At 34.5% G+C, this 22821-nt stretch overlaps 2 protein-coding genes and 1 pseudogene across 2 annotated transcripts in view; 1 reads left to right on the forward strand and 2 right to left on the reverse strand.

The window, feature by feature from the left end:
- Window positions 1–22821, forward strand: part of Lrch (Leucine-rich-repeats and calponin homology domain protein) — a 47348-nt gene that overhangs the window by 9543 nt on the left and 14984 nt on the right. Inside the window, exon 2 of the mRNA XM_090115916.1 lies at window positions 10286–10430. Within this exon, the coding sequence (XP_089972042.1) occupies window positions 10286–10430 (145 nt within the window). The remainder of the gene's footprint in view (window positions 1–10285; window positions 10431–22821) is intronic.
- Window positions 4930–6051, reverse strand: LOC149910644 (cAMP-dependent protein kinase catalytic subunit 1 pseudogene; annotated as a pseudogene).
- LOC149910645 (uncharacterized) lies at window positions 10457–11719 on the reverse strand. Its single transcript, XM_090115906.1, has 2 exons — window positions 11472–11719; window positions 10457–11075 (listed from the first exon to the last, which is right to left on the reverse strand). The coding sequence occupies exons 1-2, from the start codon at window positions 11650–11652 to the stop codon at window positions 10561–10563; spliced, it is 696 nt and encodes a 231-aa protein (XP_089972032.1). The 5' UTR covers window positions 11653–11719; the 3' UTR covers window positions 10457–10560.

Raw genomic sequence — 22821 nt, forward strand, 5'->3', positions numbered from 1 at the left:
AACAATTAACTAAGGAAGCTTAGCAAACAACAGCAACAAAAAGTCAACAATAACAATTAGTAAAAATAACAGAATACCACGTAAAGTATCAATATAAAAATGCAACTTGTATACAAGGCTGACGTACTCGTACAGACGATTGACTCGATTGACAAACGATCACAAGATGGGCGCCGATTATATGATTTTCCAACTCTATGATTTTTCAACGATCCATTTCATGTACACGAATTGCGTAGGTATTATATTTTTGTGTTATTTTATTTTATTTTTCATTATATTAAACTAATCAATACTGTTTTTGATTTATAAGCTTAAGATGTTTCATTTTTATATTTTTGGTATTAATGCCGCCATAAAATAAAAATATTATGCACTAAAATTATTTTGACTTTTTAAACATAAAATACGTAATTCGGAACACGATGAAGTGTCACAGGAATCATCCTAAATGAAAAGGACTATAAAGTTATAAAAATCTGCCTGTAAATCTTCCACCTCATTTGTATACTCCATGCCACACTGTATAACTCGTATCCTTTGCAGTTCCCACTTGGCATATGTCTGTGACAAGATTGATAAGTTCCTCTGGCGCCATATAGGGACATCGATCCGATAAAGGTCCTGTCCGATTGAATGTATATAATTCACGTATTTGGTTAATCAAACCCAGATTGATAAAATGGCAACCACTTTGACCAGTAAATTATGGACAGCGCTTGTAATAAATCAATCCCACACAAAACTTATCTATGAGCCAACTGTTGAAAGTCAGTGACTTAAGGGCTTGGTCTAGTAGTGCAAACAAATGCATCCTGTCATACTATATGTAAATAATACAAATGTACTAAGGGAAAGTTGCTCCACTTAATTTTTAAAAATTAAATCATTCGTATAATTTAATATTCGTAATAAGTACCAAAAATGACAATTTGAAACAATTTTCGTGAAAATTACACCGGGTGATTTTTTCTATCAGTACACAAAATTTGCGAATACTTTCTATTGATATCTTCAACTTCATGTTTATATAACTGATCAACTTTTACAAAGAAATTTGGACGAAATATAAAAAAAATAAGCTTTCCATACAAAATGCATAACTCTATACATTTTTTTCGACCTAAGTTTCTTAGTGAAAGTTGTTCAGTTTAACTAATAAAGCGGATAAACAAATTTTGTATATAATAAAAAAAATGTAATGTTTGTGTTAAAAAATTATAAAATAGAAAAATACGCAAATGAAAACAAAAGATATTTATTTCTGACTAGCTTCCGCCCGCGACTCCGTCCGCGCGGATGTCAGTCTTCGCGTCTTCTACAGATTTATTATATTATGTATAATATATAGATTTATATTGATAAACCTAATAAATCTTTTGCTAGCATTCTGATGCTTTATCGGTTGCACTGGATTTATCTCTTTTTTTTCAATCGCTTGAATGATATAGGATGGGTCCTTGATGGGCATCGAATGCTGAAGTCTCGAATCAATCAATTCTGACAGTAGGCAATTTATGTAAAATCTTGATAATGGTCCATCATTTTATTTTGCCTAAACGTTACATACTTTTTTATATATTCTATTTTTAACGAATGATTCACTCCAGTCCAAACAGCAAATGAGCAGACTTCTGCTTCTGCAACGTTTAGTTGTCCCTGAATTTGGAAAAAATAGTCATGATTCTTATCTATGACAAAAGTGTTATTTTTTGCATTGTATTTCAAATATTAAATTTTTTTTTAACCGCATCTTCCGCATTCATGTCTTTTGCCGGAATTAGACATTTAACTTCTACTAGTCCCATTTTGCCTTTTTGATATGGGAGTGTATAAAGTAAATTTTTTAGATATTTCTCGTTATACTTTTAAAAAGTTATTATTGTCATTTTGCTCATTAGGTAAAGTAATTTCGATATCAGTTTTAAGTTTTTTGATACCTGCAATAAAAACGTCATAATCGCCTGCACATACTTATCGATTACACCCTGTATACAATCCACCATCCACATTCATAATGTTTTCCTGTCCTCCTCTCCTTTACGCTGTTCACCGATACATTTTAAATGAGTAAATCTGCTACTACTGAAGGATGTTTCATTGTGATCAGCAAATTTTCACCACTGTTGTCGATTATTTGTTTTTCATTTTTAATCAGCAATTGGGAATCATCAGTTTTGTTTTTTGCAGATTGGTGATGTACCCTAACAATACGTCGAAAAGGGAAAGCATCAACGAATTATCGTTTTCGTCCTCTTTTTTTATTCTTCGCGTCTCTGTTACTTCTGTTTGTTTAGTTCTCAACACCCACTGAATTTTCTATGTTATTGTGATCTTCCATTACATCTGAGTTTTGATGATGTGATGATAATCCATTCGTTTTAATATTGGTACTTAGAGTTGGTAGACTAAACTAGAAATGGCGGACTAAATTTGTCAGCGCGTCTGTAAGATCAGAATATAAAACCAACATCCTGTATTTAAGTTACAAAATTAATAATCAAACAACATGCCGCTACGTTGAAAATGACTAGAAGAAAAAATTAAAAAACCTCGGATCAATTTTGGAGTAAACAAATCATTTTCCCCGTATGGGGATTTCCTCGCATGAACTTGGGAAGTTCAAGTTCTCAATACAAGTTTATATTATATTTCGTATTTCTCAAACTAAAAATAAACATTTTTGGAACTTCAAAAAAATTATATTATAAGAAAATTTATGAGCTTACTTTAGTTTTAAAGAAATATACATCCCTTTACTGACACCCCGTAAAATAAAGAAATTGTTGCCAAAAAATTGTTACCTTTGCAATCTATTTGGTTTCATTAACTTTATGTTCGAAGATAATTTTTTTTCTAGTATGTAGTTACACGCGTATTTTTTTCGTTTATTTTCCATATCGAAATCAAATGTTTAAAAATACGAATATTTGCACAAAACTAAGATAAAAATAATCAATTAACAAAAATATTAAATTTAATGAAGTAGAGCAACTTTCACTTCGGTATGAAGGAAAATCGAGCGTAGAGCAGACGTCAGAACGCTCCGGCCCAAGGAGCGCGACTAAAGAAATTCGCTAGGATTTTTCCTAATTATTTTAAATATTTTTTTAATATTTAAAGAATTATCAAAATTAAAAAAAAAATTTTTTAAAGGATTAATACTCATTGCTCTTCAACCAACTCGAATAAATTAATGGAAAAAATAAGTTTTAGCAGTATTTATCAATAGATTTTGTAAGGCAAAAAATGGGAAATTTAATGAATTTATAACGTTCTAATTAAGAAAATCATAAGTTTTTCGGCAATTGTATTCAGCAGTTTTTAATAACGACTATATAAGGATAATAATGTGCTGATCAGATTGTGTAAATTGTAATCGGTTGCAACGTAGTGAGTGCACAAACTTAGCTCGAAATGTCTTTGGGGGAAAGAGACTTATCTTGAAGGCCTGATTAAGGTAACATAAAGTAACTTTACAAATGTGAAAAAATTCACGCGCATTGCGTATATAACACTAATTGATAAACAAGAAAAAAAAATTCAGTTTATCATTTCATTAGCCGGGAAAAAATTGTCAAATAACTTGTTGAAAACGCAATTTTGCTAGACTGCAGCCTTAATAGTACTGAATTTCACATAACAATTATCAAGTAAGGAATTGAAATTTGAAATATTGCACTGTGATTCGAGTTTATTTCTTACAATAAAATTATTTGATCTACGACCTAGGGATAATCTTAGAGGGCATAAATTAAAAATATATTTATTATGATTAAGGCATTATATTCCATACCGATATTATTATAGCCGTCGCCCATTTCACTTATTACACTTTTATAGGCTATAAAATAAATAGGGATCTAGAAGACGAGTAAATATTTGCATGCTTTATAGCGTTATTATTTTGCATCGTGTGTCTAAACGGGAAAGATCTTGGCATGTTTATCTTGTTAGTTATATACCTATTGCTATTATTTTAGGAATATAGTTTTAAAAAATGTTTACAAGGCTATGTCAATGCACCGGATCCACGCTTCCTTTGCGTTAGTTACACTTGCTTGGTTTTGTCGAACAACCCTTTCCCACCACGGATATGCCATTGTCGCAATTTGATACAAGATTATCTTACAATGCAAGTAAAAAGTAGCTATTGTATTACATCATCAATGTGTATTTATCAATTGAAAATATGGAAAGACTGGAACTGCAATTTCACAAGCGAAAAGAGAAAGTTATTTCGGCAATAGTGTATTTATTATCTCATTTTGTTGTGCTTGAATTATTATTAACAAAACGTCAGTTTTGCGCTTCAAAAGCGAGCAATAAACATTTCATTAGCCGGGCTAATCTTGGCAACAGCAATGATATTCAGGTCAAATACTATTAGGATTACTATTTCGCTTTGGTTTGTTTGCTAATTCTTGATACGTCCTATTAAAAGATGCACTCAACATAAATACAAACTATAAATATACGTGTACTTAGATTCATGTAGGTACTTATACATAATGCAATCTAGATTCTATCCAAAAGTGGTAGGTGCTTTAAATTGATACTAACTCTATTGACACAATTGTTTGTTCCTCTCGACAGTTGTTTAAAAATAAATGGTTGTCGTGTGCCCCACAGCGTGAATGTCCCTTGCGCCGGCGCATGTCGTGAGGGGAGCTCTACGCACGTGCTCAATCACACATTCAAATCGGGTACAAAATAAACGAAGAGCCTTGGAGATAAGCGATTATGGAAGAGGATGTTTTCCTTTGTCATCATTAAAATCGACAAGGTTTGCGTGTCAGGAATAAACAATGACTGTTATAAATAAGCTAAAAGAAGAATTGTTGGAACATTAGAATTTACGGCAGAAAAACGAATAGGTGATCATAAATTTTATTTTATATTTAAACTGTTGAATGACAAAATGCCTAATTAAAAATCTATAAACACCGATTCAAAGCGACAATATGAAGCCGGCTGTAATGGCTCCTCATCGCAATGGTCAAAGTTCGTTGAATCTCCTGAATGCTTACACTTAGGCACGAATGGAGCTGGCCATCGGCAATTTAAAATTGCTTCCCATTCAATTCCCTTAAACCATTTGTGATTTTTAAAATCCATCACTCCATTTTTCATCACCCCAAATCGTTTACTTATGTCGACTTGTAACGTGTTGCGAATGAGATCTCGTAAATCCGTATTGAAACCTGATGGACATCTATATTTGCCAGCTACAATTCTTTCATATGTCTTCATTGGTTCACTTGCGTAAAATGGAGGATAACCAGCACTCATTTCAAACAACAGAACTCCAAATGACCACCAATCAACGGAAAATCCATAACCTTTACTTAGAATCAATTCTGGTGCAAGATATTCTGGCGTGCCGCACAGTGTCCACGTTCTACCTTGTAATATTTTACAAAAACCGAAATCGGTTATTTTTAAATAACCAGTTTTATCAATCAAAATGTTTTCAGGCTTTAAATCGCGATAGACTAAATTGCAAAAATGCAGATACTCCAACGCCAGTACAACCTGACACGCGTAAAATTTCGCCAGAGGTTCTTCAAATTTTCCCATTTTTCTAAGATGCGTAAACATTTCACCACCTGGGACAAATGGCATTATAAAATAAATGTAACTGTTGTCCTTGAAACAATTCTCCATTGAAACAGTAAAAGGAAATCTAATGGCTTCAAGTATACGCTTTTCGTACAGGGTGTGATCGACCTGTTTCATTTTTATTACCTTTTCTTTTTCCAACACTTTCATAGCATAATATTTATTTGTGTTTGAGTGTCGCACTAGAACAACTCTTCCGAATGCGCCAGTACCTAAAGTTCTTAAGTGATCGAGATCACCAAAGTTAATTGAAGATTGAGGTTTCTTACACCATCGTCCTTGAAATTCACCTAGTAACTGTTTTAAATATTTCGTATACTGTTGTTGTTGCTGTTCAGTGTAACCATCGCGTATATCAGAAGGCAAAGACTGAGATAGTGCTCTATAGGACATCTTATCTTGTATAACATACGTTCTATTCAATTGCATTGTTTACAGTTTGACATTCGCTCAATGCCAACTGGATTTGAGGTGATATGAAAATATTGACGAATATCGTTTAATTTGCCCAAATATTAGGATTTCTGCAAATTAATGAAAAAGGGAATCTTGATTTGCCTTTTGTACGTATATTTTGCTGAGATCGAAAGTACACGAGGGCTTGAAGAGTGGATGCGAGGGGTGAATACACTGGCGGAGGGTGGTGGAATCAGCTGTGTTTGGGGTGACACGCCATGCCGCGCCGGCTGGTCGACGTCCCGACTAATGTATTGATCAGACTACACGTGAAACTTGCCGGTTCCGCGAAATATTCTGAAATATTCTTTTGAGTTGAAGTATGAAATAAAATTATTCTATAATTGTTATTTATAGTACTGTTATCAGAGCTAGTTCAAATTTTACGTCTCTTAAATTAAATCTGAATTATACTTACATGCTTCAAATTTTAATGTATCCTGATTTTCTTCAGTTCCGTAGTCTATATAGATAAACGAGTACAGAACGATGCGATGTTAACACCATTTATCTCGACATAAGTTCCGCTACGATATCTATTCTGTGATTACGATTCATTTCTTTGACGACAATGAATTATAACTGTCACGTTAGTAGGTCGATAATAGAGGAATGAGTATAAACATTGACGTTATACTACCGTTAGCTCTACAACTGTATGAGCGAATATAAAGTCGGTACCATAATCTATGGATGATGCATACGACCGCGTACTCCATGACGTGTCCGACATTCTTGAAATAATTGGCACTTTATGCCACATTAATACTGTTTATAATAAATACATTTTGCTGGAACTAAAATAGGTTTTATTTTAGAAAAAAGTTTAGTTTACATTCCTTCAAATCTCTTCAGTTTGAAATAAAATTTGGATAAAACAGTAATACTTCAAGAAAACTCTCTAGATAGGAATACTCACCTAAATGACGTGGAAGACAAAATGAAAATATATATGGACGTGCTATTTTAAAGATGACCTTATTATAAAGCTTTTAGCAAAGTTTCAACCTATTCAATTCAGCAGATATTAAGTTGATTGTTAAGATTGCACGCGATCGCCGGTCAAGGTTGTAGCAGTCCCGCAGTCCGCAATGGAGCTCTTGGCACCACATCTGACAGGCGCATTGATATTTATCGTGTATTACCGCAACTCCTAATGCAAGACGGTTGTATTATAAGTATGTCGTAATCTGTAATGTCTCAACTTTTGTGGGTACCAAATGATTATGTTGTCTATGAGCTAGAGCTATAGTATATCAACTTCGTATATAATGTCCTATTAAAAAAATCTGAGAAAATTATTTTAATGTAACAGTTTTATCAGTGTCACTATCCGGTTTTCTTTTATTACGGAATCCTTTTGATGTTTGAATACTGGAAAAATATCCTTTGAAAACGTAGAGTTACTGTAATTCTGGAGCAGCGAATTCCATAAGGAATAGCCGTAAAGGCTGTAATTACCAGGCTGTGAGAGGGGCGATTATACTCACCATTCAAAGTATGAATAAGTTAATAAATCACTACCAGGGGCTAAGAGCGAAATCAACTGTTGAGAGTTAAAAAAGCTCGCTCGTTAATGCCACGTGGTGGCGGTTATTTTTCGAGGACGTTTATTAACATCGGTAAAAAAATTCATAGCAACTCGTTTTAATATTGAGTATAGAAATCCAGTTTCGTGTTTTTTATGAAATTCCCTGGTGCAAAAATATGACCTTAATGGCAAAGCTAATTAAAGAGTTTTTGACAAAACTGTTTCAACCATAATGGGGTTTTACCAGAATTTAATAAATTATGCTTTTATTTCTACTGACTATATTTTGTTGATGTTTGGGGTGATTGATAGGAACATGTTGAATGAGAAACATGTTTAAAACATATAACGTGAAAAAAATATTTATGAATATCACTCTTTTTGTTTTAATTATGCTTATATTTATCTGTTAGGGGAGTTTATTATTACGACCTTACTAAAAGTAGATAGCACAAAGCTTTTATGCCTGTCATTTTGTAATATAGATTAGTTACTTTATATAGGTAACCTTTATGGTGGCAATGTCAGTCACGTATAACGGCCCGTATTGATCTCCCTCGTGCCTTTATCTGTTTTATATAACCTTTAACATAAATAAGCTGGAGGCAACAGAAATTAATCGGGCAAAAGCAACCCCTTTGAACGGTAACCTATGTGTATAGAGCAATTTTATTTTAACAAGTATGAAAAGAGTTATAAATATCCAACTATTAAGCTGTTGTAGGTTGTAGCACTGAGTCGTAGCACATTATTTTTCAAGCACTTTCTTCTGGCTGTTAGCATAAAATGCAGTTTAATATTCTATCTTTTCTCGACAATTTCAATGAACTTTAAAAACTGTATAGCCATCATCGGCTTAAGTACCATACTGTCTAAGTATTCGTAGTTTTTATATTTAAGTCATCTAGGCGTAAGAATTGTTCCTATTAGCCGAGATTCTCAAATAAACAGCATGACTCAAACTTTATAGACCGCATTTCGATATGTAGCGGAAACCAACGCGCATATTAATTATTATAAGTGCTCTTCTCTATGATTATCCTCGCCATATACCTACTCGCTTCAAGCGTTCATTTAACTAGAACTTTGAAAGTATCAAGTATTTATGAAGTTCTATAATCCAACTTGTTTAATTACTGCCCTGAAAGCCGTAGTATATTCACCCATATAGTGTTATTAACTGAGGCTATATTAGAGAGCTCTATTATGTAGAGCTTTTGTTTCTATGCTATATTGCTAAATTGATTTGTTCATAAACCATTAGGTACTTAGGTGTAAAATTTACGAGCATAATCCACATTAATGGAAGTGACCAGTGAATATTTTAATAAAACTATCGCTCTAACTAGCGACTAGGTAATAGCAGTAATAGAGATCCTTTCTGACGCAATTATCTCGGATCGCACAAATCAAAGTGGCTGCGGTGGATTTAGTAATATAATCTAACCACCGACGTTCAGCGTTTGGTGCCAACGAACCTATCGACTGGTTTGCGTAAGAATATCTAGCAGTTGTTTGTATACAAACGCAATCGGCGCAAGCTATCTCCTAGTTTCTCGTACGTTACGAAAATGAAATGTTCCATTTCGTGATTCCTTTACTACCGCCTTAGGTGTGCACATTATGTCGGCAAATTTATTACGGGGTGGATGCGTTAAGGCTTTGTCAGATAGGACGCGTATTTTAGCACTGCGTAGTAGCGCTACAGCGTCCTGTTTTAACGTCGCGCGAGGCTTCGTCAAACAGAACGCTTTAGCGCGCGTTAGGACACAGCAATTGATATTATTAAAGCTGCATGTTGTTTACATAATTATTACTTACGAACAAAACAAGGTACAGCGATATTAACTCCGGAGTCGGAAGAATTTTTTACTTACCAGTTTCATTAATTTCTTCTCCGATTTGTGCCCACAATTTTGCCTTCATTGATATATCTTTATAGTTTATATGAACTATCCTTCGTATTATATAAGCATGGATATTTTCTAACCAATTCTATCAAATTTTCGGTCATTATGTAGTATTTTATTATTATTTTACGCCTATTAACTCCGACGCTAAAATAAAATTTGTAAAAAAATACAACACCCGACGTTAAAGCGTTCTAACGCCGCGACAGAGCGTTGCGTACTGCTAGCGCCGGCGCTCTGTTTGACGGTATTCTACGATGGTAGTAGAACACATCTTAGCGTCATATCGTGGCGTCAACTTAACGCTCTGACGCGCGCTAAGTACGCGTCCTGTCTGACAAAGCCTTTAGTTGGTAACTCTTCGCAATAGGGCTATTTATGACTAGGAGTAAAAACTGTTTGTATTTCTTTGAGGCAGGAGCAGGTCTCATAGAAATAATCGACAACCTTTCAAATTAATCCATACTAATATTATAAATGCGAAAGTAACTCTGTCTGTCTGTCTGTTACTCAATCACCCCTAAACTACTGAACCAATTTGCATGAAATTTGGTATGAAGATATTTTGATACCTGAAAAAGGACATAGGCTACCATTTATTGCGAAATATGTACCACGGGCGAAGCCGGGGCGGACCACTAGTGAGAAATAAGGTTATTTAATTGTCAAAAAGTCAACGAAGAGTCTTGCTAGTGATTTATTAACAAAAATAATCACACATGAAATTGACTAACAATATACTTATCACGATTTTTGTTTGTTTCAGATTTATCAAAAAACCGATTTTGTGAATTGCCTGATGAAGTGACCACATATATATTTTTAGAGAAGTTATTACTTTCACAAAATATTATAAGGAGTATACCTGATGCCGTTGGAGGCCTTCAGTCGCTTACATATTTAGATTTAAGGTAAGTCGAAATAAAAATACTTTTACATTGTATACTCTATATTAAGGAATGTTTGATACCTTTAAAGGCGGTATGTATTACAAATTCAATGTTCACTTTATAACTACTGTACAAAATGTAATATAACAATTCACATTATTTTATGATCGTTCACCATGTGATAACTAGCGTTCCTCAACACTTGCATCATGTCCATTTTCACATTGAGGCGGAATTCTTCAGGAACGGCTTTCAAATGTGGCAGTAATGATAAGAGGAACATTTTGTCTGGATCTTCGCTTTCACTTTTATTGGCTATGTCTGAGACATTTGCGAATGCAAATTCGTTTATAGTTGGCTTCGATGGCGTCACTTCCAGCTCTATGCCGTCGTTGGATTGTGTATCGTCCATATAATTGTCGTTTTCTTCATCTGAACTCATTTTGGTCAATTTTAATTTCTTCACGTTTCTCCATACCTTCTTTTTAGTCGGATCCTCTTCAGAGTCGCTACCCCCGCCCGTGCCGCGGGAAGGTAATGATTGATTTTTTAACAGGAATTCTAAGTGACGACAATAGACGTACGGCTTTTTTGTTCTGTTCGGATTTGATATGTATTTTTGAAAACAGTCGCGTATACTCTTCCATTTCTTTTGCAGTTGAAGCTCTGAAATTAAAACATCGATTAGACTTTTTAATTTATTAAATGACTAATACTACTACTACTAGTCTCTTGCCCCGGCTTCGATCCAGAGATACAATGGAATAGCTTATCGGCGAAGATGAAGTATCTAAAGGTAAAATATTAAAAAAAAAAAAACGATCGAGTCGTTTTTGACCTAGATTGTAACAATTCAACAACAAAAAAGTAAGATAAAGATAATTTTGTAAATATGTGCCTAGTCCAAAATCATTATAAATCCAATGGAACAAAAATTAAGTACTTAATAATTCTATGCGGTTGGACCTACAACATTGAAACTTTTAATATGTATATCATTGCCGTACCACAAACAGGATTAGGCACGCCGATTTGCAACTAGTCGCAGTGATTGTCGCTTACCCAACTCACGCATCTCGCTCTTCGTGACGTTGACGTCATTCCCGGCCACCTCTCGCACGACCTCCAACCACAGCGTGTGTCGCGCAGCTTTCGATCTGTACTCGCGGTTCTCGAAGTCCCATATGCCGGGGCGTTTTTTCACCGCCTCAATCAGTGTCTCGGGCTCGTATTCGAATTGCATTGTTTAGCGGCGTCTGAACGCATGCAGGGTACGCGCGGCGGCCGGCGGGCGACTGACGCGCAGGCGGCAGGCCGCGGCGGGGGGAACGCGCGGTTACTTGCCATCATGGCGGCCGCTTGCGGTGAGGTGTACACGCGTTAAGTTGGATGGGAACTGTCCCGTTTAAATTGCTTAAGTTTTTAATAGATACATACTTATATAATATTTAAATTAGTATTTTTTCTTATTTATTAAAGATATATATTTTAACAAATAACATGCTGCGTCAATTATTGTAAAAAAAATAATTAAATCCAATCTTCTATGTAGGAATTTAATTTATCGTGTAAAAAAGTACATAATATTATTATTTTTGATGCGATAACAACCGGGAACATATTGAACACAACGTAAATTATATTCGTTCAACTTCTTACAAAATTTCAAATTCAACTTACAAATATTGTCTCACAATATGTATTATGATCAAAACATGTCAAGTTGCACAATCAAAGTCCCGCGTGGTGCGAAATGTATGGAAACTGAGCGAACAACGATCGCGACGGCCGACGGGTGCGGCGCGGCGGGCGGGCTAGAAGGGATATCGCGAGTCGCCGCCGCGCGTCAACGACACACTTGGCGTTTTGTGTGTGACGTTTTTGTTATGCTTCGTTTTAATTATTTTTCGTAACAGCTATGAACGCAGTTTTTTAAACTTCTGTATGACCGACCACCGTTCTTTTGAATGTAGTTTCGTATAATCTATGAAGTATGAACGTGACTTTTTTGACCGTTTGTGTATACCAAATCATTGATTACAAAGCTTTTGAAAATATACGCTGAATACTGATGAATTGAAGCTTTTATACCAGAACAAATAAATTAATTCTTATCCCAAACCTACATGTAGAATACATGTAAGAATTTAATTTATAACCTAACCTAAATTCTTATCGGCGTTAACCTAAATACTATTAAGTTCAAGGGTCTGTAGTTATATAATCGTAAATACAAATTTATAGGAACCATTTACTTAAACAATACATTTGGATTTTGCAGTCATAGCGTAGGTAGGTATATTTCGAAGAAAATGTATCTGAAACAGCACAGGTATCAAAATAAAACACGCGAGATAAGATAAAAAGTAATAACAAAGTATGCGAAATACCCTATTTAATCTCTTAAGTACATATTGCTTTTTGTGATACGTAAACATAACTATGGTACCTTAGCATATATTATAATTTATAATATACTTGCTTCCGCCCGCGACTCCGTCCGCGCGGATGTCGGTCTTCGCATTTCTCCATTTTGAGTAACTCTGACAGTAACATCTTATATCTATTGGACTCAAATACGGCTAGGCCTATAATAATACCCAACGTGTGTTCGCTGTTCTACAGAACAACGTCTATGGATAAAACTGAAAAATTAAGATTATTTTTTTTTCTTCGTATTTTTTCAGAATAAAAAGTATCCTATTTTACGCCCAGGATAATAAGGTATAATTATACCAAGTTTCATCGAAATCGAACCGTTAGTTTTCACGTGATGTCTTCACATACAGACAGACAGACAAAAATTTTTTTAATCACATATTTGGGTTAGGTATCGATCCAGTAACACCCCCTGCTATTTATTTTTTCAATATTTTCAATGTACAGAATTGACCCTTCTACAGATTTATTATATGTATAGATTAGCCGATTGGCTATTGTGTCCCCTCAAACAAGACAATGGACAAAGACGTCCCCAAGGCGTTACCCATGATTTGCGATCATCGGCAGTTTTAGTTTTAGAACGGTATGTGGTACCTATGACTGGAAAAAAAACGTAATCAAGTGATATGCACTATATCAGTTAGTTTAACCTCCTTTCTATAAAATTATTAGGCTAGGGCAGATAAGTGATAACTTTCATCGGTTAAAGCGACCAACTCGGTAGGTAAATCGTATGACCAGTTGGAGCAAATGTACTCATTGATAAGTATTTGTTTTTATGATTCTTTGTCGGCTGCAAATTTAAAGAGATTATACAAATTGCAAACCTATCTGAAATAACCGATAACAGTTATCAAAAGGAAATGCTTAAATAGGTAACTTCAGTATGGCCAAACAACGTAACGTAATCGGAATGATGTCATAATAATAATAGTTTAAAAAAACTAAAAAACACGCTTTTTATAGAAACCGAACCAAAAAATGGAATAATTTTATCAAATTATTGTATTGTCATTGGTCCTCAATAAATCTACAAAGTTTGAACGAAATCTGGCCGTTTAAAGTGGGTCAAAATCGCGCCCAAAGAAGTCGGTTACAAACATACAAACATACAGGTGAAGCTAATATAAAGCGTGTAAAAATAGAATAACATAAGTTTGACCTAGATATGGGAGATGACAAAAATAGCAGTAATTAATTGAGATTTTTTTAGTCCTATTCGTGGTATTGAAATAGAAATGAAACTGAAAGTGCCATTGAATTTAAGCTCTGAACCAAATTAAAAGGAAACTGCGTTAGCATTTCATTCAAATTGTATTAAATTTTCATTTTGTAGTTTTAAGTTATGACAGTTTTAGGGGGACAAAACAAGTATAAACTTTACAGTAGGTACTTACATATTGCAATAGTTAGACGCAAATAAAGTACCTAATCAATGAATTACGTATTTCATACGTTATTCCTTACTCTACCACTCGGTAGATAGGGAAATAACTAAGATGAATAATAATAAATCCTATACAACATTCGATAGAATTCATATAAAATGATATTTCCTTCCTTTATAAGACTTCGCGGTTTCTATTTGGTCCTTCGAATGTCCACAATGTGGTTATTGTAACAGAATATGTATTAGTTTTTAAGGAAACCGCCTCCTTTCAAAATGTACAATAACACGACTTGTTGTGTTCTGTGATCTGTCTATTATCTCCTTCGTAGTCTAATATGTTTGCAAAATAACAATTATTAAATAAGTTAATTTAAATAAAACCTAATCAACTTCATTACCATATCATCCTTACCGACGATGTCATTAAGGTTATCAAAACAAAATTAGTAAAGCATTGTAATATTATTATTATTTGAAATATTGTTACTCCTAACTAAGTATATACAAGACAAAATATGTTTGGTTCAGTTGAAATACAAATTCATCTTTGTCGTGATCAAAGCCTAATCTGTTGACCTACATAATTGCAATAACATTTTTGATAGATAGTACAATTTTAGCCAATGATCTCATCTTATTAAGCACATGCTTAAACAGATTAGCAATGATTGTTGTTAAGATGTAAGATGTACATTGTTAAGATTAAAAAAAATCTAACTAAAAAACTTCAGTTCATTCAGATGCTTGATTTTTATTTCCAGGTAAATAAATTTGGTGCCAAATCTTTCTTTTAACGGTGAAGAACTTTAAAGTATCTGTCACACTGTCAGACTTTTTCAATTTCATAATCTATTAAAGAACATAAATATGCCTGAAAAGTCTTTCAACCAAACCGATAAGCTGCCTTAAAATCATCGTCTCCTGCTCGTTAATTATGTCGTGGCGCCAAATTCACGAATATAAATAGACAAAATGTTTCCAAAAGACGTTGCCCTTTGCTTGTTTGATATTATGGCACTTATGGTTGGAAATAACTGAACTGAGAGTACCACTGGCTTCTGAATTGAGACGCTATTGGCATCTGGTTGCGAATTACCCGAGTCAATGACATGTTTAACTGATACTCATTGTTGATTTTATGTTAGAAGATCCTGTGTATCGGTTGTTTTTTTTTGCTCCGGGAGTCGTTTCCAGTTGGTACAAATTGTTTGTTACATTTCTGATGTATTTCTTGGTGTGTCTGATTCAGAGTTTGTCTTAGTTTTGTTAAGCGGGGTGCAGATCGTGGAATTGAATGAATGTTTGTTTTAACGATGATTTATTAGTTTAATACGTTGAATGATCATATACGTCATACTAGTTTTTCTTGGTTTTAACTTAAAGAAAGTCCTTACATATTATAAGGTAAATGTTATATCCAAGCATATCCTATGCCTATATGCCTTACCAACCTAACCAGTACCATACATTTGGACCAACATTTTTCTATTAGTTCATAAGTGTACCAATAATAAAATAAATTACCAAATCTATTTAACGACTCTGTAAATAAAGCCTCGCACATCTGTTAATTTGGGATACGAATATAACACCCAGCTATTTTTAATAGCCCACTTTATGACGGAATTTAACGGACTACATACTTGAATGCCACACGCAGATCAGAATATAATTACTGATAACCCTATAAGTATCTGCCCATATACAAATATGATGCTGTTTCTCCGGTAAGAACCAAGTAGAGTAGACAATTTTTGATATTATTTCTATACATTTGATTTCAGTAATGAACGAGATTTTAACTAATGATCGCGTAGCTTTTATAGCAAGAAAGACACATCATTTATTTTTTACCATTGTTAGGTTTGATACTGGAAGTATGTTGCCACATTATTGCTTTTAGGGCAAAACATACGCCACTGCTAAGTGCTAATATCATTTTCAAGGTAGACAGCTAACTGTTTCCAGGCACACCTCAATTTACTAATTGATCAGTAGGTGGGTACTAGTTCTGTACCCGCGACGGGCTAATATTCATTAAGAGAATCTATTTTCGAACCATTTCGTAATAATCCGCATTCTATTAAAATGATATTCACACCTATTGTCGCCGTACCAACGTAACGTCGTCTGATAGCAGCACGTTTGTGGGTCGGCATAAAGATCAGTGGGCGGGGTGAACGACCGGTGGTGTCATGGTCCCGTATAAAGAGTTGTGTACACTCGATATAACTTCCTAAACATTGCATAAAAGGAATTTTATAAGCCTGTGTACACACGTGCTGTCTGGCGCGTTATAAATTACATAACATCTTATCTGCTGAGAAAAACTTTGTTATACTTATGCTAATGCATAGTTAGGTAATCGATGTTAAGCGCGGCTTACAAAATTAGTGTCATGTTAGATTATCGTCATAGTTTGATGCAATTACATTGTTTATAAGTTGACTATTATAATTTGTGCACCCACAATGTTCTTTATTTCAACATTGATAAGATAAACATTTTAGAGCTAGCTAAAACCAAAATAAAGTTTGAGCTGCAATATAGTCTAGAAGACGGGGACTAAATATTTCTTGATTGACTGGAAAAAGAAGTAGAGGAGGTCACTACCTCCTCCAATTACTACATTTTTCGTCCTCTAACCTGGTATATTGGCTCTCTCTAATATCTCAAAATTTATCTTTTATCATATCATACGCATTCACAAAATGCAAACGTCTTCCTAACTAGAAATATTCAAATAAAATCTGTTCAGTGTGTACGGTCTTCCATACCAGGATTGGAATCTCTACCGAGTTGCAACGTTAAAAATATTTTAATTCCTCGTTTCCAGTATTGATTGACAGCGGGTGGTCCACTTCCTGGAAGCTAGGGGGGTGATTAACGCATGTAAACAAAACCGCCTATCTCCCATTGCTATACGCTTTCGTTATCACGATGGCTACAACTGCTTGTTTCTATGTAAAGTGCACATTGCAAGGATAAGTGTTATTTCCATAGTAACTGTTTGCTAGTATCGTGTGGATAGATATGCTTCGTCGATTTGTCGTCGTTAATTGACTTACCTATGTAATTGAGCAGTTGGGTTTGTTTCGAAATAAGTACATAGGAGAAATAAGGATCATACTGAGTAAAGTTTTTGGGGATTTTGTGAATAAGGCTAGAGTGTGTTTCATTTGAAAGATAGAGCATAGTATGATGCTGAGCATACGCTAACAACAACTTCCGGGTATGTACGCCTGCAATTATCGAACTTCCTTCTATCTGCTAAAGTTCTAGAGATATTACAATAGATTTTGTGGTAAAGGTATAACGATATGTTTTCAGACATTCTTATCGAATCGATATTATGTTTTTGCAACATCATTTTCTGTATTGTAAGTTTATTCTACCGAAAGCAACTTGTGAATCATGCCAATGATGTCAATCACTCAGGTATCGTGCCTATAGGCACGATACTATAGTATTATCGAAAATATCCAGCAATATAATGAAAGCGTTACGAAAACAATAGCCATATTCAGCTATCAAAACTCGATTATTGCTCATGGAGTTGGCGAAACACAGTCATAAAGCGCCCCAACGACGCGTTGCGCGTGCGCATCGACGCGCACGCGTACACCGTGACATTATACTCGGTCGTAATGGTTATGGTCGTATAGACTTAAGGTTCTTCGAAAACAAATTGAATGTTGTAGTTTTAACTGGAGTGAATTGAGGCATTTTCCTCTAGTAGGATAACCTGTTATATTTAAATACAAAGAAAATTATTCATCTCATATACAAAATAGAAATTGTTGTAGCAAAACTGTATAAAATTGTATACAATCATTCCATTTACCTAATTTGACTCGGAATATAACACTAACCCATAGAAAGAGTTGTCATTGTTACCATGGACGTTGTGATAAAATGCAGGCGGAAAGTAGTTCACGCGTGTCACTTTACAATGGACGGTTTGCGTAACTGCCGAATTGTATGGAGCTAGTTTTTACCGCTCTCCTATAGGCGTAGAGTGAGAATGAACTATAGAGACGACATCGGCGTATACCCGAACGAGATGGCGAATCCTTACGTCAATGTTGCCAACTATTACAAAAACTTTTTATCCGAAAAACTGGCAAAATATCTATAAATGTTTGGGTATTTTTTTGTAAGATAGGTTTATGAAGAAAAAGACAGATTTGAAAAGATTTTGTTATTTATTAACTTAACTAGCGACCCGCCCCGGCTTCGCACGGGTGCAATGCTGATACTAAATAGTAAATACACTACAGAAAAACTGTGAACGTTGTATATAAAAACATAGCGGCCCGCTCCGGCTTCGCACGGGTATAAAATATATAGCCGGGCAATATAATATTAACTTTTGAAATTAACAAAGTAATATTGTTCAACATGATTTTTTATTAACTTTTGAAACATAAAAGTAATATTATAGAACAATGAAATCAATTTCAAACGGAAGAGAATATACGTAACAAAAATTAGAGGAAAAGTTATTTACGATCGATCTGAGATCGGGATTAAAAAAAACTATAACTGTGGAATAAAGTTTAATGGTAAAGTTGTAGGTATTTAAAATATTTATTACAACTTTTGCTTTTACACTTCTCGCAATTAACCACAAATATCGAAATATCCCAGTTCATATATTTTTTATAAAAAAACAAGGCTAAAGTTTAGATATCATTTCAATCAATGGTAAATAATAATAGAAAATACAGTAAAATTAGGACAAAAAAGGTCAAGTGCGAGTCGGACTCGCGCACCGAGGGCTTCGAACAAACTTAGGTAATTGTTTTATTATGTTGTATCTTTAAATGTTGCTTGTAGCAATTTTTTCTTTGTCTGTGCTATAGGACGTGGGGAGTACCTTGTAGGTTGTGATTCCCTTGCTAGTAGTTGCTAGTTTCAGAATATGCGGTTTTAATTGCTATTTCTTCTGATTCAAATTCAAATTGAATTTGAATCAGAAGACAGAATAATATGTTATAAAACAGATACGGGAATAATTACGAAAGACAAATTTTTTTTATTACATTATATAAAAAAAAATATTTTTATTTTTAACTTATAACCCCTTTACTCATGAACGCAAATATTGTAATGTATTCAATTGATATTCACATCAAAAACTTAGCTTTATAGTCATAAGTGTATTTCTCTCACGCATTACTTGTCATTTTAGTGCCTATTTATAATAAAAAAGTACTGGAAATAGTTCAAATTAAAAGCAAATTAAACGAAATACATTTATTTGAAAATGAACAGCAAAATGACGGTAGAAATAAATGGGTAGAGGTTCCGCGATAATGTGCGCGCGAGTAGCAGACGAAAGCGCGCCGCACCGCGGTGAGGAAGGCGCGGGAGGTGGCCTTGCGGATTTTACTCCAACACGGCCTCTCCTGACGGGGCAGCGTCCTCGCTGCCTTCAGTGGCAGCTGCAGCTCGTGTGGAAGGGCCAGCTTCGCAGTCTTCAGCGTTATGATGTGCATCGTAACCTTGAATATACAAAAAAACCGACATTGAAAAAAAAATACTTAAACCAATGCAAATGAGGAAAACTGAACCGGAAAACCGAACCGAACCGAACTTTACACAAACATTAACATTTAATATTAAAAAAAACATTTCACGATTTTGGGGAAAATTTTACCCTGTACTGGTATCCCTCATGTTAATCACATGATTATACCATAAATTTGAAACTACGTAAAAACAAATGGCGTCCTGAACAGCAAGAGCCAAGAACACTTCGTAATTTAGTCGGATAACACAAAAAAATGTTTACGACTATTTCGATGAAAATATTATATATTTGTAGATAATTTCACGTTAGAGTTAATGAAAATGTATCAACTATATCCAGTTCTATAAAACAATATACTTCAAATAAGTTTACTTACGTGTGAAAGGTAATATTTGGTAATCTTCGTTCCGGCCGATTTTTACAACCAATCACACTACAACGCACCATATTTTCACTTAAAGTCGGATTAAAACAGATCACTGTCAATGTTTATTAAACTTTGAAGTCACATAACAGCGAGAAAAAACAGAAAACTAGCAAAACAATGGACTGTAGCCGCTTGTTTGGGACAAACTGCCTTTGTCCCCAACAAAAGAAATCGCATAACATGAGAGAAACAAAAAACAATGTTTCTGTCTCGCTTGCTCTTAGCTTTATAGTCATAAGTGTATTTCTCTCACGCATTACTTGTCATTTTAGTGCCTCCTCTATGGTTCATTCTCACTCTACGCCTATAGGCTACAGTGCTAGTGGAACCGAAACACCATATCGAACAAAACTCTCGTCATAGAATAACAAAAGCTGCCAGATGCATTAATGGGAATTCGCGCAATTTTCACAAAAACCACAAAATAGGTGTATTTTTGTATTTTGTGTGTTACGAAAGTTATTTCACACTCGCTCACGCAGAATGGTATAATTATGATAATTGGTAATTACCTACTCGCTTATAACGAAGTGTTGCGCAAGATTAGGAAGAGTAAAATGTTGTTTACATCCGTTGTATTGTTCGCGACTGTGCATGTCCCGTATCTTCGTTTGTTTTTGATACTTTTGGTCTCATTATTGTTTGTAGAACAAAATTGCGTTTGGTAAATTTCATATAAAGTAATCTTTTTCAAAAGGAAACAATTCCAATATAATAGGTCTTCATGTGGTCAATTTAAATAAATATGTCTCAAAACAAATCTGTTTGTTGCTTCAGGGCTATGAACATGTCTTTAAAAGCCGACTACCATAACCAGAAGAAACTCACATTCGTAATGACAATCTTAAACCGTTACAAAAACGCTACCAAAATTCGCCCATAATTATGACGACGTATGCTTAATGCTTATCAACTAATCTTTTGCAATTAAGCCACACGTGTCGCTGTTCCCCCAGTGAAAGATAAATCAATATTATATCGACCTTGAAACGCCCAGCAGGAACGGGAATATAATTTGCACTTTAGAGGGGAAAAACTAATAGGCAGCAACAGGGGTCACTAATATATTTCAGAATCATTATGTGAGTAAAGAAAATCAATAGATAGCTTTGGGGTCGCTTCCTTTTGTACCATCATTTGCGAAAGTATTCAAGCGAAAGTATTTCAATTTCGAAGCAGCAATTCTGTTTGATTCAAAGCCTTCCAGAGTATTTTGGTTTCTATTTGTTTTAATAGTTTCATACTTGCTCTTAACAACTCGAAACTGTTATGTATCCAACAGAGATCGAATTCGCGTACTTGCGTCATGTTCTTATAACAAATAAGTTGATGATATAATGTGAAACAATAATTAATTAGTGCGTAATGTCTGGGAAACGGGCATAAAATAGATTCCTCGTTTACAATCGACCCTCGCTTCAATAAACACGTTGTGGATAAAATTACCCATTTGTTATGGCCTAGTCTCGCCTTCATTGCGTCTAAACAAAATTAAAAATTACACGACCGTCTGAAAATTGTTTGCTGTGCCAACTTCTCTGGAATGAGATATTATTTGTTTACAGTTTACACTGTTACGTCAGACGTAATTTAAAATTTAATAATGATGGCACATGTTTTTTGAATCAGACTTTTAAAGGTGCTTACAGCTGTCATTAATTCGTAATCAATTTCGCCATTTTTAATACATATGAAGTAGTAAGTGCGTATCCAATATGCAATCAAGTAAAACTCAAAGGTTTTTTGTTAGTATATTTATAAATACGATGCAGGTGTTATTGGCCTCTGTAATTACAGCAACATATCTTCCATGTTAATGAGCGGATGCTGTATACCTCACGCTGTGTGCTGCCAACATATTATCGAGTATCGACTTGAGTATCATCCATGTATATGTACTTGTAGAAATATACTGAAGTCGTATTAGTGGTCACACTTTATCCATAGGGATTGCAAATTTTTATCTGTTCCTATTAATCCATACTATAATATTATAAATGCGAAAGTAACTCTGTCTGTGTGTCTGTTACTCAATCACGCCTAAACTACTGAACCAATTTTCATGAAATTTGGTATGGAGATATTTTGATATCCGAGAAAGGATAGGTTACTTTTTACCCCGGGACAAAGGATAGGTTTTATCCCGGAAATCCCACGGGAACGGGAACTGCGGGTTTTTCTTTGACTGCGCGGATGAATCCGCGGGTGGAAAGCTAGTGTAGGTATAAACCTTTTCATCACCTTTTCAGATACTATCAACAAATGGATAATAATAATCAATCTTATAATTTAACTGAATTATTGGAAATTTGCCTAAACACTTTATGGCAATAGTTTATTAGACCCTTGATGAATTTTATCTAATATCGTTAGCTAATTGTATAAATGAACAAGGCGTGTTCAGTCTAGACTCCAGACGAATCGTGAAACGTTTACATTAATCGAGGATAAATTTTAGTTTTGCCTTGGCATAGAAAAGTCCCGATATAAATACTCGTTCCTTGCTCAAAACAAATTTTATTTTATTAAATACCGTATTAAATAAAAAACAGTTGTTTTTATAAAAACGCATAGTAGACCCGAGACCGTTGACAAACTTGAGTTCAGCATACCGGTG

Source organism: Colias eurytheme, chromosome 2, assembly GCF_061535395.1.
Source record: "Colias eurytheme isolate Ceu_HAF_F1 chromosome 2, ilColEury1 Martin Lab GWU primary, whole genome shotgun sequence".
NCBI lineage: Eukaryota > Metazoa > Arthropoda > Insecta > Lepidoptera > Pieridae > Colias > Colias eurytheme.